General features: G+C 41.1%; 1 protein-coding gene across 4 annotated transcripts in view; it reads left to right on the top strand.

Moving 5' to 3' along the window:
* Nucleotides 1–17,650, top strand: part of LOC119495796 (equilibrative nucleoside transporter 1-like) — a 54,828-nt gene that overhangs the window by 23,235 nt on the left and 13,943 nt on the right. For 2 of the 4 annotated variants that reach the window (XM_037782593.1, XM_037782589.1), the window contains exons 1-4: nt 634–747; nt 12,930–13,020; nt 13,242–13,323; nt 15,342–15,523. In XM_037782593.1, coding sequence (XP_037638521.1) covers nt 12,992–13,020; nt 13,242–13,323; nt 15,342–15,523 — 293 coding nt within the window. In that variant the 5' untranslated portion in view covers nt 634–747; nt 12,930–12,991. Of the gene's footprint in view, nt 1–633; nt 748–12,270; nt 12,365–12,929; nt 13,021–13,241; nt 13,324–15,341; nt 15,524–17,650 lie in introns of those variants that run through there. The other 2 variants (XM_037782590.1, XM_037782592.1) reach the window with 2 other exon arrangements.

Raw genomic sequence — 17,650 nt, 5'->3', positions numbered from 1 at the left:
AATAATAGTTATTTGTCATCACACTGTCTCTCTACCATTGTCAGTCAGTGATCATTGAATGATAATAACTGACTGGATTCATGGTTTGCAGCAGCACATCACCAGTGGGTATTTTCTGTTGATGTGTCAGTAGATAAGGAAGAGATTATTCATCACCAAATATGGTTCAGGAATAGTCAAAGAGTTGGCAGACTGCTACACATCTAGAAAGTCATGGGTGGCAGATGGCATTTCAGTGTCACCCTCACCACTCATCAAAATACTATGAAATCTCTCTCCTCCTCCACGAGGCTGATGGCTTCATGGACGGTCGGAAATTCTACAACTGAACGTTCAGGGCAGTTGAATCACCTAAAATCACCCAAAGGTTACTGCATTGTGCATGTCATTTAATCTCAGTTAGCAGTACTAAAAGGATGTTGCTACTTGTGTTTGGGCTGATTTTAGGTTTTGAATAATCTTCCTTTTGCAATATAAGGAAAGTCAATGATTTTCTGCATAATACAAATGATTTTTTAATTGTCATTACAAGATTCTTAATTTTTCTACACGATCCATTTTTTTTTTTTTTAATTTTACTTTATGGCCGAAAATGTGTTGAAATCACTGTTCATTGTTCACTTTTGCTTCTGGAGTATGACTTTTCCGAGGAGCACTTGAAGATCTTGAGCCGTGTCCCCTGCTCTGTGAGGACACAGAGACAGACTGCATGAGACACAACAAGCCTCCACACACTCTGATGAGAAGGTAGGACATCTAATTAAAGACAGCGGTAACTCACTACATGTTACCGACACTCTGTTATATCTAGTATCTGTGAAGAACAGCTGCTGGTTGAATTACAAACTGATTTATCAACGCTGGTTTCAGACTGAACTCAGACTGGTTTCTTGTTTCTGGTGTTTTGCTAATATTTTACGACTCCGTGGCTCGTTTTCATGTTTTTAACTGTTCCCAAGTGACTAACATGAAGAAGCGGGTACCGCTGCCGGTGTTTTGATGCCGGACGCCAGGCAGCATGCCTCTTTGTTGACTGCAGCTGCTGGGAATTAAATTTAGCGCCACTTCCAGCCAGCATGCTCCGTCCAGCCGTCCAGCCAGCATGCTCCGTCCAGCCGTCCAGCCGGGCAGCCAGCATGCTCCGTCCAGCCGTCCAGCCGGGCAGCCGGTAGTTAACTAACGGTAACTAGCGGACCGGTTAGCCGGCTGAGATCAACGCTCACTAGTCAGCGGTGGTGTCGTGGGCGACATAGCCGCTGAACGGAAATAAATTAACACTGAAATTACTGTTTTTAAACTGTAGTTTCACTAGTAAACGTGCTGAAATGACCCGACATATTTAGCCTCATTTAGTTTACCTGTCTGCTCTCAGAAAGCATCAAATACTATCTATACTATCTATATCTATTCTATTTATTCTATTTATTCTATCTATACTATCTATACTGTCTATACTATCTATACTATTTATTCTATCTATACTATCTATACTGTCTATACTATTTATACTATTTACTCTATCTATACTGTCTATTCTATCTATTCTATCTATTCTATCTATTCTATCTATACTATCTATTCTATCTATACTATCTATTCTATCTATACTGTCTATTCTATCTATTCTATATATTCTATCTATACTATCTATACTGTCTATACTATCTATACTATTTACTCTATCTATACTGTCTATTCTATCTATTCTATCTATTCTATCTATTCTATCTATACTATCTATACTGTCTATACTATCTATACTATTTACTCTATCTATACTGTCTATTCTATCTATTCTATCTATTCTATCTATACTATCTATTCTATCTATACTATCTATTCTATCTATACTGTCTATTCTATCTATACTGTCTATTCTATCTATTCTATCTATACTATCTATTCTATCTATTCTATCTATTCTATCTATACTGTCTATTCTATCTATTCTATCTATTCTATCTATACTGTCTATTCTATCTATACTATCTATTCTGTCTTTACTGTCCATACTATCTGTTCTATCTATTCTATCTTCTAACTGGTGTTAAGGTGTCACACAGAACACTTCCTGTCAAACTATTCAGATTGTGAAAAATAAAACTGAGTCCATCAAAGTAACGTTAGAGTCCTAAATGTTGCGCTCTCTGCCTAAATGAAATGAGTAAAGACCAAAATCCCTTGTGGTAGTGATAAATCATGTGGCGCATGATGACACTTACCGCCTGTAGGAGAGCACATGTGTGACTGGCAGCCTTTAATGAAAACTTCAGTGGAAGCACGTGGGGGAGAAACTGCATCACAGGACCTGACAGTAGGAAAAGTTAAGAAAAGAGTCCATTGTAGGTTTTATAAGCATGTCAGAGTGGAGTGTGGTTTTCCTGCTGCAGTGTGGGGAAAAGAAACAAGGTGAATCTATGTCAAGTCTGCGTGTATGTAGGTCACCAGTACAAGACACTGTAATATTCTTTAAGTTGCTTTAAATGTGGCTGTGGTACTCATTAGTGGCTTCAGTTACATAATGATACTTAGTCGTATGTTTTTTAGGGATGTCCATCGATCAAGCCCAACAGACAACAACAGCTGTCAGTGTGTCAGTGTGCTGACTTGACTATGACTTGCCCCTAAACTGCATGTGATTATCATAAAGTGGGCATGTCTGTAAAGGGGAGACTTGTGGGTACACATAGAACCCATTTTCATTCACATATCTTGAGGTCAGAGGTCAATGGACCCCTTTGAAAATGACCATGGCAGTTTTTTCCTCGCCAAAATTTAGTGCAAGTTTGGAGCGTTATTTAGCTTCCTTATCGACAAGCTAGTATGACATGGTTGGTACCAATGGATTCCCGACCTGCTAAAACCTAAATATTGCAAGTTGCGTTAAAGCTTCAGTAGGCAGTTTATTTTTGGCATCATTGTGCAAAAATTCCATAATAACCTTTCAGCATATTGTAATTCAAGTGTTCTGAGAGATAACTAGACTTCTGCTCCTCCTCATGGCTCTGTTTTCAGGCTTTAGAAAATCTATCCCGTGACGGGAGACTTTGACCAATCACAGTTCATTTCATTGACAGAGCGTTCCTATTGGCTGTGCTCCGTTCATGTGACCGGAACTTGGTGTTCCTTCACCAGATTTCACAATGGCGGCGGCGTCACAAACTCTCATTTTAAGGCTAAACAGTACACTACAAGATGATTCTGAAAACATTTGAGGAGAGAAATAGGCATTAACGTAACATTATATTGATTCATATTTGATCAGCGCTGCCTAGTTTGACTGTTTGGTCGGAGTTCGTGAGTGATTGACAGCCGGCTCTCATAGACAGCAGATGGACAGCAGATCCCAGATCAGCTCTGACTGCTTGTTTTCTGTCTGTGAAATGTTGTAGATGCTGTTAGGAGCACCGGAGGACACAGATGCACATGATTTTTTTCAGGTTACCTGTTTCATGTACTACTGTCACGATATAGCGACCGTTTTATAAAAATAACTTTTTTTTAATCATATTTGCTCCAATCTCGCCTACTACAGCTTTAATGCGTTAAAGAAATTAGTGGCGTTAAAAAAAATTGCGTTAATGCGTTATTATAGCGTTAACTTTGACAGCCCTAATGTTTGAATAAGTCATTAGTGTTTTGTCATTAAGGTCGGATGATACTTTAATGATTTTAGGGAACAGTTTTGTAGCATTCTTCTAAAATGTGTTACAGGATTACTATAACTCCTCTAAATGACGAGGGGATCTCTCTGACTATGAGTGAGTGTTTCCTGGCTTCGCTCCATATCACACGTGTCTGTGCTATTTGCAACTCTGACCCTGAAGCAAGAAGAAGAGCGCACCAGAATGGTGGCTTTGTTTTCCACTGAACAGCTGATGGGACAGCAGCATCGACCCACCGCTGGGTGCAGCATCTGCTACATAGGAGTGGGAGTCAAGTTTTCCCATCTGTTTCCTGAGTTGATCGGCAAAGCAAGAAACCAGAAAGCAAGAAACCAGTGCCGTTCATTATTGTCCGTGCTGGCAGAATAAAGCATTTATCACTTCTGGCTGGTGGCAACTCCTTGTGCGAAGATGAGATGAGGCTAAACTGACTCATCAAAAGAAACCCCCTCTAGTCTTACTCATTTAAACCCATCAGCGCTGACGGTAGTGTAGTCATGGTGATATGACTATTGCCACTTCATCAGTCAGCGGTTTATCCAGACCACTTGAACCAACTAAAATGACAAGCACCTGGAGAGATGGGCTTTGTTCTCTGAGTGGCGGGAAACGATTTGGGCCGTAAGGGGGGGGGGAGTCTGTGTGAAGACAATGAATTTGGAGACCTTTTATGCTCCCTCCCTCTTCTGGCATGGTTGAGATTTTGTTTTCTTTGCAGAGTTTTCCCCCAGGAGTTTCATCCCGCTCTCATAAGTGACTCGCGAAAGTCTCTTTTCCTGTTTGTGTGACATTTTTTCCTGCTTTTATTTGTATTATCCTAATCACATCCCAGTTATACAACGCATGACAATCGCTGTTGGTCACTCCCCTGCACAGACCTGCATCTGGATGGAAAATGCTTTGGTGCAAATCACAGATGTGAATCATATAATGTATGTAATTTGTCTGCACTGAGTAACAAGCAGAAAACACAAACTGTAGGTGGGTGTTTCTGCAACTACGGTCACTTTTGACTCTCCTAAATAAAAAATAAAAAAACCTCTGAATTTTAATTTTAACATCAGAGTATGTAATATATATAAACAGGTACACAAAATGATATATATATGTAGTGGTTAAGATTTTAATCTGCAACATGTTTATTTTTTATGGTTTTCATCACTTGTTCTTACTAAATGGCCTTGTAATGCAACATTACAATAACTTTCATTTTATACATTTTCTGTTTTTAATTTCTATAATAATTTTAAAACATTTACATTTCATCAAGCTTTGTGCATGATTGTTAATTCTGATATAAAAACAGTATTTAAAAAAAAAAAATCAAGCACTGCACTGCAAATTTTAACATAAATCCAAATTGCATTTTATGGGACTTAAAAATGACCCAGGTACAGATTTTATCACATGGAGAGATAAAGTTCATTTATGACAGGAAAAAGGGAGTGGAAAATGGTATTGTTTGGAATGAAGCCGCACCCTGTTTTCATTGGGATGTTCGTTCTTCCTCAAAAACACGTTTGCAGTGGTGTGTTAGTGCCACAATCTGCTCAAAGTGGACAACAGAGAAGATAATCTATTTTGATTAAATGGAATTGTTGAAACTACTCCAGTTGGTCACCTTGATTTACGCTGCGGGTTGTTTCATTTCCATTTGAATTAATTGAAGCAAGAACACTTCCATTATGCGTTTGAAACTGGTGAAATTAATATCAATGCAGTGTCGTCACAAACTGGTAAAGACCCGATTTAGAACAGCAACATGTGCCCAGCTAAATAATGTGTGTTGATTAGATTTCTGACCCCCAGCCTCCCAGAAAATAAAGGTCCAGTCAGTTTTGTTAGAGGTTTGTTTGAGTTAATTTTATTGGTCTCCAGTCTCTTTGTCAATCATTAGGATCCCCACAGTGTTACCTAGGCCTGCTGCGTCTGCTCGGTGTGACTCTGAATACCCAAATGCCTCTCTGTCCGCGTGGAAGAGATCGAGGTTGCTGTGTTTTTGGCCACCTGTCACGGTCCGTCTTTTCACAGCCTATGTTCCCCGAAGTGAGCTTTGGTTCAGATTGAGAAGTTGTTTAATCTGTTGAGTTTTACTTATTTTTTTGTCAATAGGATTTAATTTGGCCACTAGTATAAAGCCAGCAGCTGACATGAAATGGACAAGCTGTTTGAAGGGACGGCTACTGACTGTGAGATCGGCTTCCCACCAAACCTCAGTGTGTGCATGTGATGGGAAGTTGATAAATGTTTAGGCAGCGTTGCATTTGCTGCCACGGTGACCGGCTGGAAACACTATCACGAGTCAGATCGACAAGACATGGCCTACTTAAAGTTTAAAAGTCGATCGCAAAATGTAATTAGTGTGCATTAGTGGTTGTTAACTAGTGCTTGCTGGTGTAGATGAATTGAATTACAATACAGACTGTATGGACTTTGTTGTAAGCTAATTTGGGAATTTGTCAGTCAGGGTTTACATTAACCGGCATATGCCAGCTTTTAGCTGGTATCCCGTGTAGTTGTCCGGCAGGTTAAATGATCAATGGCCAAAATGTCCGTTGGTAAATACGCCAAATAAATGAATGTATCAATTAATAGCATATTATATAGTCTAATATGTAAGATATCTTACCAAGACAACTGATAAAAGTGTAAATGCCTGCCTCCGCACGGCTTCTAATCCATTACACATTTTTTGTCAAATTCAGTGATTATCTCCTCGCGGTCGGCTGACGCTCCGTTCTGTGTGCACTGGAAAAAAGCCGGTCTTCATACACAGCCAGCTGACTGTGTAAATGCCAAACAAACAAAGCGGCTCGGACCAAGCCGCTATAATGATGATATAAATAATGATTACACGGCTGTGTTGAATACTCGATTCTGATTGGTCAATCACGGCGCACCGTTGCTGTGTATATCAGACAGTTTTTATGGCCGCAGCTCTGATTTCGGACTCTGGCGGACCGTTTTTGTGTCAAAATATTGATTTCTTCAGTAAGTAGCCGTGTAATAAGCGGGATAATGTACAGCTAGCGGGTCACTGTTGTGAAACTGTTGTTATTTTATTTGTTAAAACGCTTCTTCATTTAACTAATTTTCCAGTTATGTTAAATGTAGGCTATTATATGGCTATTTAAAACATATGGCCGGTAGTTGTTCTCTATGGCCGGAATATTAACGGCCATATTGGCCGGAAAAAAAACAGTCTAGCGTAAACCCTGTTGTCAGTACAAGTAGTTCTGGGTGATGTGTCAATAAGATGTTAAATCCCATGCTGAACTATAAATCGATTACTACACCAGCGGTTTCTACAGCAGGAGAGAGGCATAAGTAAAGCTTTATTTTTAATGCTTTACTTATGCTTTCTCGATTATTAAAAAACAGACATCTTGAGACATGATAGTTTCTCAGGCTTTCTCAATGATGTCATATTTCAGAGAAGTTTACATCTTTTCTTTTTAAGATCAAGTAATGGTCCAGTCTTTCTGTTGTTGTTCTGAAATATCGAATCAGTTCTCTTTAGACCGACTGAGGACATAGTCCTTGAAAGAAGAGCGGGAGGAAACGCAGTGTAAAATTAGAATCAAGGCTGTAAAAGTCAATGTACTGCAACGTCACTGTAATGTATTCTTGGATGTTCTCAAAGTGTTGAGCAAGCTGCCTTTTATGTACGAGTGTGTGTGTGTGTGTGTCATTCTAGGAATGTTGTGAAACTGGAAACTTAATTGTCAGGTGTGAGTTTGCCTCTGTTCATTTTAGAACTACAGATTTTGAGAAAACAGGACTATGTAGCATGTGAACACTGAAAGGGAGCTCACAATCTTGTTTTGGTGTGATGAGTGCATAGCCTGTATATAAAGATGGACGACATGACAGCTCCCCAAAAGTGAAGCCACAACATCTTGATCGCCCCCTGGTGGCTGGCTGCAGTATAGGCCATTAATCCCGCCCCCTCCATGTTAGTAGATTGGACAGGGCCAAACTAAAAAGTCAAAGTACACCTCAAATAATTTTTTTCCTAAGATGATTTCTGTCATTTTAGGTAGTTCTCGTCATGCTGATGTATGTTCAAGTGTTAATTTTCCTGATAAGTTTGGTTTCAATTAGTTATTTGATGCTATAAAAAGGGGCTGAGACATCATGATTGACAGCTGCTCCGAGTGAAGTAATCGGAGATGTAACTTTCCATAATAGTCACGAGTCTGTGTAATTGAACATGCGTCAATTTGATCGTAAATGTAGTTACGGAGATATTATGGTTAGTTATTGGGTCTTTCTAGCTGCCGTGCTGCTAACGTAGCAGCTAGGAGGCTCACGCTAACTAGCTGTGACCGTGCACGGCTCATCATTGGCTCCGGCGGGTGTGTGGGTGGGAACTCGATACCGCTGCTCCAGCCCCCTCCGTATCACTACTGTCTGTTACCTATCTTATTGTCCTGTTTCTGCTGCATACAACAGACATGTTTAAGTCTACCACTAGCTTAGATCGCTAGAATGGAAACCAGCAGATCTTCAGCCTACATCCTGAACGCCACGATTGAGAAACTCTAGCGTTGGTGGTTGTGTGAGCTATACTGCATTATGTGTTGCCAAATTACATCTATATAATTTAAATTTAAGAGAGTCACTGATGCCAAACACAACAACTGTTGCTAATTGTCACCACTGATGGTGTTAAAACTAATACCTCCCTGTTATCCATTTACTCTGGTTAATTCCTAGAATGGCATTCCAGTCCAATACTGGGCAAAGGAAACATTATGACTTTGATAAAAGTCTTTGTCATCTATAAGCACTGGGAAATTAACCTCGAGGAAAGGGGTTATTCTTCCTTCACCTCATCATATGACCAGCATCAAACTATTCTATGTGTGTGGTTGTGTGTGTGTGTGTCAGCCTGGGAATAAAGGCGACCCTGTTAGAGAGGTATGCTGTTGAGAGAAGAAAAATGCACTCTTGTCCTTTTCTAGTAATGTTTACCCCGGTGTTTCAGATGGTTTAAGAGGTCACACTCACTACATTTTATATAATATAAGAGCAGGGCAAAAGCGCACTGCTGTAAAAGAAAGGGTTGCACTGGATTTATAACACAAGAGCGTCGTTGCCAAACGGAATGTTGCACTAGGGATGCTAATTTTGAAACATTTTCTTAACCGATAACCGACCCTCGTTAACCGATTATTAACCGTTAACCGACAAGATTTGTGCCTCGCATGCAGCGGTGCGCCAGCTGCAGTGTAGGAGCACAACAGACAACTGAGTCTCCAGTTCACCCGTCCGAGAGCGTTAACTTAGCAGATAGATAACTTGGATGCTGCGTGTAGTGTCGCGGACATGCAGCCACGTTCCCAGTAAAACTCTCCACTGCACATTTAGTTAAGCAGGTTGTCAGCTGTGTTTGACAACTGTCTGCCCGGCGTAACGATACTTTATCTGGCCGGCATAACTTTAGCGAGTCCGACAAACAGTGTGTGTATTTGTGCTACGTTAGCAGCTCTAGCATTGCCGGAGGCATGGTGCTCGCCGCCGTCGCACAGGTGCAGTCTGCGTAACTTTAGCGAGTGTCCAACAGACTTGTGTGTGTTGGCGGTGAGTGTGATGTTGTTGGTGGCGTTCTAGCTGTGAACGTAGGTGTAGCAGTGTGTGTACAGTTTATTTTTTGGTGAATAAATGCTACGAAACTACAACTCCTCAGCGCCGCTGGAGAGACTGGAGTCGACTTCCGGTATCCTGCAACTCCTACAGTGAACGCAGCACCGTGGCTGCTACAGTAGCTCTCCTGACGGTGAAGTGGGGACTCGGTTGTCTGTTGTGCTCATACACTGCAGCTGGCGCACCGCTGCCTGCGAGGTACAAATCTTGCATCATGCAGGAAATATAAATTTAGCAAATTATAATATTATGTGACCAGGTTTTCAAGTTGCATCATTGAAATTTGTGTGCCCATGGCAGACAGACTCTGAACTGGCCCTCTTTGGCAAGATGTGGAACCATATATTTTACCTTGACATTAGAGGAGGAAACAATAAATTACTGCCACTCCTGTTAAATGTTTTTTCCATTGGAGAGCTGATTGTTGGAGTTGGATGTCGCTGAGAGGCCAGCTAGTTAAAGTGTCCGACTGATGCCAAACTGGAGTTTTGCACCACTCTACAGACTGCAAAGTGCCTGTGTGACTGTGTGTGTGGTGGGCAACATTTCAATGGCAGGCAACTCATGCCAGCTGGCTCCTTTTGACATGTTAGGTTAAGAGAGGCATACTTCACAGAAATCTGGGACATGGCTGAGCCGGTGTGTTTTTAAACTATGACTCGTAATGGTGTTTGGAATAGCAGTAGCTATGATGAAGTTTGACCGTTGTTTCTCAAGTGGCCATTCAAAACTGGCTGAGGCCTTCTTTACTTTGAAGAAAATCTTGTATCCAAACATTAAGTATAGATTCAATGAACCTCTATCCCCACCCTCAGTGTTTGGCAGTGTTGTTTTTGTACTTATTTTTGTGTGTTGTTGCTTTGCTCTTGTATGTGTATTAGAGGTGGAACAACACGTTTTTACAACGATACGATACAAATCACTTTCCATGGTTTTCGATACAATTCAAGGACGATATTTGGCTCATTTAGAGCGATACGATATGATTCAATGACTTGAAATTGATATGGTAACTTTTTTTCTGTCAAAAATTCAATCAGTGTGACTGTAACTGTGAAATAAATCGCTGGATACTGAACAGTGCAGGTCAGGACAAGGTGGGACAAACACACAAGCTGGATTTGGAACGCTTAGGATACCATGATTTGGGTTTTTACCTGTTAGAGACCTTTAACATACCTTTTATAATTTTTGTGTTGGAAGTTCTTGGTGTCCATTGACCACAAACCTATATCAGTGACAGGGTAACATCAGCCGACATATTGCAGATTTAACGGCCAGGTTCTAGTTTGTGTTCACACGGTGTATGACTGGTCTCGTGGTAAAAAATCAGTGCAAGCAAGGGCACATTTGTACCGGTTTAACAAATACAGTCTGTTGTCGAATCTCACATGCCATACTGACCTTTCTCATAGACGGTTGTTTCTCAGAGTTACTCTGCTTAATCAGTATAGTTTAGATGCATTATACTGAATGGGCTATACAGTGTGTGTGACCTCCTTCATATAGAGCAGTGTCTGTCCTTACTGAGAACACACTCATGACCGGCCAGATCAAACATGTCATGTCTGTCAGCAACGAGAAGCTAGACGGTGCACTTTGGAAGAGCTGACAACAACAATCTGTTGAACTGTGTTTAATTCAAAACATACATGTCTCATCTTTACCTCGTGTATTATGAATGGATCAGCCAATATCTATCGCTTAACGGTGACTGGCTATTGAAATGAGGCAATTTTTGTGTAAGTCTGACCACTTTACTGATGATGTTTTTTGGACTGGGTCTACCACCATGCAGTTCAGTTTCGTTAATGAGAAGGTTGGTTTTCTTTTGCCACAGGCCCTCAGTAATAGTATTGTTTTTTTCCTTTTAGAATTATTAAAAAGGTCTTGAAAGTCATTCAATTTGTATTTAAAAAATGTGCAGATACTCTGGGTCGATCAGTGCATTTCATTTCGATAGGGCTGCCCTTTCATAGTTGATTAGTCGACTAATCGGTCATTTTGGTCTAATTGACCAAGATTTCTTCGGTCGTTTTTCATGCTCTTTCATGCTGAATGACTGATTTCACTTATGAGCACATCTCTGGTAAACACAAGCTTTAAAGTGACGCTTTTAGTGGGATTCTTTGTTGAGAAACTCAGTTTTACAGATCTGTCGATTACATCAACTAATAGATTAGTTAATTTAATAAGTGATAGTCGACTAAGAATCTCTTTGGTCGAGCTGTTGCGTTTAAGTGCTGATGATTCATGTATTTACCGAGAACACATAAACTCGGCCTTGTGTTGTTTAGCTTGATTTGATGCCAAAAAAACTCTTCTTTTTTTTAAGAAGGAAGTGTCTTGAAGAAAAGTTATTCTGTTTGGAGAAGGTGTCACGCAGCTATCTGAGCACATGTCTTCCATCAGGTTGAAGGGAGGACATGCTAGGACAGAGGGGAGAGAGAGAGAGAGAGAGAGAGAGATTGTGTTGGATAAGTTAAGGGTGGAGATGAAAAGATGCCCCGAGGCAAATTTGTGATTTTGGGCTATACAAATAAAATTGACTTGACTTGACTTGACTTGACTGACTTAAAGGCTTAAAGAGACTCCAGAATATTGTGGAACAACATCATTTAAAACAAACCCTTCACGTTTTCTTCTTAGCTGTTAACACGTGCTGCTCTTTTCTGAGCACGTCAAACGTACATGATTGTTCAACTCTCATAGGAATCTTGCAGTATTTCCTTGAATGAAAGAAGCTGCAGGAGTTAACGTCTATATGCCAAGGAGCGTAACGCGTACTTCGAATGGAAATGTAAAAGCATGTAGGAAGGGTGGAGGGGAAAAGGGAGTTTGAGGTAAAGGGAAGAGGGAGGGATGGACACTGAGATGCAAAGAGGGGGCAGGTCCAATGGGCAGCAGACAGCGGGGTGTCAACCTACTCAACCTCTGTGTGGTATAAAACCAAGCATGCACAGCTTGTTCGGCCTTTGCTTTAGTTGTGCATCTGGCCAGAGGAGAGAGAGGAGTCTTTTGTTTTTGTTCCTGATTGAACTCTGCTGAAGGTAAGTTTATAAAACGTGGATTCTTGAAAGATTATTAGGGGTAGAAAATAGTCATGGTGTTGGCATTTGTTTTGCACTTTGTAGCACATGTATGTGGAAGGCCAATATGAGGGGAAGCATGTGATTCTGACCGATGTGAAGCGAGTTTCACAACTGTTATGTAACTTTACGTTTTTTAAGTTGCAAGATCTCTGTGAGTTTTGTTTGCATGAGCATTTGACCAGTCATTGTTCTTGTGGCTGGCTCTTCTCAGACATCAGCACAAAAATTAGTTGAGTCTGTGTCATCAGGTTTGAGGTTTTCTACCACTGGTGCCGGCGTGCTGCCACTGGATTTGGAGCTCAATCTGACAACTGAATTGGTTTATTGTATTATTTGCTGTTCAAATGACATTTTGCAGCCCATTATTTAATTGCGGTGTTGGCCCACACGTTGTCTGGCTCATTAAAATATCTAAATATAGAAAGGAGAGGCCTATGGCTGCTGGTGATAACAAATGTAGGTGTTACCACGCTCTAAATGTTTACCCCGTTGGAAACATGTATTTGTTATCTGTGTTTTTCAGACCTGGTGCCAACCTGATCAAACCCTGACTGAGCACGTGCCTCTAACTGTCTAACAAGAAACATGACAGCTATCAACGCACCTCGGGACAAGTAAGAGACACTCTGAGACTGTTTGTTTGTCTGTTCAAGTCCATCAGGGACTTAGATTAGTGTCAATATGCTGTTCTCAGTTCTGTTTCAGTTACAGTGTGTGCAAACGTAGATTTGCACGAGAACCAATAAATAAATTGTTCTAAATTGTTTGTTGATATTAAGTTGAATGACTTCATTGATGTACTTCCCATACAAACTTCCTTTTGTCTCTTCCCCAGATACCATGCAGTATGGATCATTTTCTTCATCCTGGGCTTGGGAACCCTCTTACCGTGGAATTTCTTCATGACGGCGACCATGGTAAGTTAAGCAACATTTTAGGGCAATTTTAATCTTCTGAATGTGAAAATATTTGCAGCCAAATGCAGTTAATCCTCCGAACGATAGCCAGATGGACGTGAAAGGAAGAGCCCTGTCGGTGGCCGTGCGGTTAGTCATTAGTTAATTAAAATGTTGGGGTCCACTTAGAGGAAGGTCACCTGACTTTGAGAAAACAAACAGTGTTTGTTTACCTTCCCTCCCAAAACCACCAGGTTTCACTCAGGATGGCTGACCTGAGTCCTGACGGTTGGATTTCCATGGCCTCTCTAAACCCCAGCCATTCTTTTTGAGCTTTTAAAGGGTTAACTTCTTAAAATGTGGAATTCCTGTTTCATTGTCCTGGGGGGAGTTAATTTAGACCCACCCTTAGGGGGGATTTTTGTTGAAGCTCAAATAGCTTATAGTACTTGTTTGTTTTGACAAAGGAAAGTTGGAATGCCACTTTGATAAATAACATGTGACCAGACATATGGCTATACTATTATGACTATATTGCCACAACCTATAAATGCAAAAGCTTTTGAGGCTAGCTCAAAATGCATCGCATTTGCATTTGTAGACAAAATTCAGTAAATCTGTAATTCAGTCAAGTTTTGGTTCTGTAAATTAAACGTGCTCAGGGTCTGAACTTTTTCCACTTCCTGCCACTGTGGCAGGCAAGTCTTTTTTTTGTTTGTCTGCCACTCAGAAATTTTACCTGCCACTTCTGAAGTCTCTGCGCTAAATGAAGGAATAGCATTTTAGATCTGACGTCATTCAATGTTTGATATATTTTACACAACAAAACATTATATGCATGGTAAATTACGGTGTTCGAATTACACCGTAGCTTCTGGGAGAGCCCTATTTTTTTGGGAGGAGGGTTAGGGTACTGTACACAGTACTGTGCTTTACTTTGTTATTGTCATCTATAGTGGTTATTTGCATAAAAACACAATTCAAATAATTAGGAAGTAAATGATTTTATTATACATTTTTTATATTTGCTTTGATTAAAAACAATCTTGGCATCAGTAATTTTAATAATGTATTATTATTATTATTATTATTATTATTATTATTATTATTATTATTATTGTAACACATCATGATAAAGTTCAAATTTATCTTCGCCCAATAACCTCCGTTAACGTTAGTAGCTCCGTTATTTAACCAAGCAGGACTGTGCTGCCCACCGGCTGCTAACAGCTAACGTTACTAATTCTCCTCCTGTTCATTTCAACACGGAGTTGTGGTTCACAGTGTTGCATTATCGGGGAAAAATAGTGTGCGTCCCCTCAGGTTTAGTAGCGCCACGCTTTTGAGCGCTTTTTTTTCTCTCCGCCATGGCTCCGGTCCCAAACAAACTGAAACAAGATACGGCGTGCGTATGCCGTTGCGTCATTGTGCATGCGTGACTGTTGGAAAGCGTCCATACAGAGGATTGGATAGTCAGGGAGGCATGAGATGCCAAGGAATCGGACAACTAGAAAAACAATTCTCGATTCACATCCCTAGCGTTTTCCCTGTCTGTCAAAGTGGTGGATGGCCTGACGATTTTACCCGCCACTGCCAACAATTTACCCACATTTTGTGGGTGGCGGGTGCTAATTTCAGACCCTGCTTGCATCATTTAAGCCCTTAATGTTCATCCAAGCGACCTTCCACATCTTAAAGTTCACTCAGTTGCCAGTTTATAAATTACACCGAGCTACAACTAATGCGATCTAACACAACAGTCCAGGCTACCATAAATGTCTCCACTCATGAAGGTTATACCATTCAGTTGTTGTTGCAACTGTTTGGCTGAACAAAATATTAGAAAAGCCTCTGAGTACTGGCCTTTTTGGAAAGTATAATTGGTAGATATTATTATCTTCCGGAAATATTACAGAAACCATTCATATGACGCAAACTTGTGACTCGATACTCATTGAATTATCACTCACTGTTGCTGTTGAGTTGTAAGAGGCGATAACCATCGTAATAAATCTGCATTCCTCCATCCTTTTCTTTAGTACTTCACAAGTAGGCTGAGGGACTCACCCACCGACCCCTCCTCCAGTCCTGCGGCAAATGAGACTTTGGAGGGCGTAGACACTCGCAATGTGCTGGAGTCCAAGTTTAACAACGTGATGACGCTCTGCGCCATGGTTCCTCTGCTCATCTTCACCTGCCTCAACTCCTTCATACACCAGAGGTATCCACCCTGCTCCACACGGACACACTCACACCAGAAAAAACAAAACAAACTGACGCTGGAGATTTATGTATGTACACTTGTCCACCCACAGGAAGTACTGAGTTAAACCCTCAAAGTGGAAGTGAATCAATTAACCAAGTTAAGCTGGTTTACTAAATGGATTTCCACTCTAATGAACGATTATATAACAGACATGACAAATGTCAGAATTCAAAAGAAAAAAAGCAGCTTTGTTTCATCTTTCGTGGCAAGAGTGTCGCCATGTTGCATGGGTGGCTTGGTTGAGTTACACAGATGTAACGGTAGAGACCGTGAAAGACGGAGACTGAGGAGACACGGGACAGAAGAAAGCAAAAGAGGGGACACTATTGTATTGTTCCTGGATGTAAAGATGAGTTTTACAATGTTACAACCAAGGACAAAACAGTCCATTTCATAAACTGACGCTTAAACGGAGATCAGTAACGTTACTGCAGCGCTGGCTAGTGGCACTGAAAGAGTCCACCGACAGTCCAGCTGCAGCTGACTGTCTCCCCATCACCTGTCCTCTCCCCTCTCTGTCTCCTCATCTCCCTTCCTCTCCCCTCTCCGATCACCTGTCTCTGTCTCCTCATCTCCAGGCCTCTCCCCTCTCTGATCACCTGTCTCTGTCTCCTCATCTCCCGTCCTCTGCCCTCTCTGATCACCTGTCTCTGTCTCTGTCTCCTCATCTCCCGTCCTCTCACCTCTCTGATCACCTGTCTCTGTCTCCTCATCTCCTGTCCTCTGCCCCCTCTGATCACCTGTCTCTGTCTCCTCATCTCCCATCCTCCCCCCTCTCTGATCACCTGTCTCTGTCTCCTCATCTCCTGTCCTCTGCCCCCTCTGATCACCTGTCTCTGTTACTAAATCCATTTAGTAAACCAGCTTAACTTGGTTGATTGTTTCACTTCCACGTTAAGTGCAAAATGTGAAGTTTGATCATTCAAAGGAGGAACCCTTTTGAGGCAAATTCCGCACTTTCGCTTCCCTGTTCTTTCTGCATACCCTCCTGCTTATCGGTACCGGTAACACACCCAGGAATGCTATTTATGTTATGTTCTCTACTCCCCCCCGTCCCCCCATCTTTTTCTTTACCTCTCCTTGTTCTATTTCTCCGGCTGTCCCTCATCTCCTCAATATACTTAACTTTATTTCTGATGACCTTTTATCTTCTTTTTCTTTCCAAAAGACACCCAACATGTTTCCTTTTTTTGATGAACAAAGGGCTACTCATTCTGACCCAATGCACTCTATTTTCCATTTACTTCCACTTTCTGTTTGACATGACCTCAACTTTCTCAGAAGAGCAATGATCCTCTTACCATCAGATAAGCGGGAAACTGTTTCTGTTTTTACTTCTGGTCAACAATTAATTCATTGTCCACCCCTCCATATTATATTCTCCCGATGCCTCTTTTCTTTTTATTAACACCTTTTTATTATATGATGAATATGATGAAAGTGTTTGCATATTTATTTACTGACCTTTAACATCTGATTTTTTTTTTATGAATGGAATTAACTAGGGGTGGGGAAAAAAATCGATTCACTTATGTATCGCAATTTTTTTTTTTTAATGATTTTGAAATCAACTTTTTAATGCCAGAATCGATATATTTACTTCATTTGAGTCTATACGGAGGTAGAAGGAAGTCACCGCTTTCATGTTGTAGTCTGAGTAACGTGACGTCATATCCGTTCCGTATCCTTCAACCAAAACAAACCGCAGCGAGCCGAAACGGGAAAGTAGAAAACAGCGGAGGGTCCGCGTGGATACGACCTGCACCCTCACATTTTAAATCCAAAGCGGTAAACACTACACATCCAGTAAAATATAAAAACACTTTGGGTTTCACACATTGCAGGAAAAGCAGAGCTAGACATCACGGCTAAAGCTGCATGCTAACTCTGTCATGGACCTAGGCCTATCGAAGGAGGCTGGGTGACGCGTCATATCTTTGGGGTACAACACATGCGCAGTATTGAGCCAAATTGCAACGCATGACCGCAGCTTCAGTTACACTGCACATGTGTTATACCCCAACCCCAACACCCATGTCCGCCCGTGTCCCAGCCTCCTTCCATAGGCCTTGTCATGGACAG

Source organism: Sebastes umbrosus, chromosome 10, assembly GCF_015220745.1.
Source record: "Sebastes umbrosus isolate fSebUmb1 chromosome 10, fSebUmb1.pri, whole genome shotgun sequence".
In the NCBI taxonomy this organism is placed as follows: Eukaryota; Metazoa; Chordata; class Actinopteri; order Perciformes; family Sebastidae; genus Sebastes; species Sebastes umbrosus.
The sequence above is the reverse complement of the archived record's forward strand: the minus strand, read 5'-3'. Positions and strand labels throughout refer to the sequence as shown.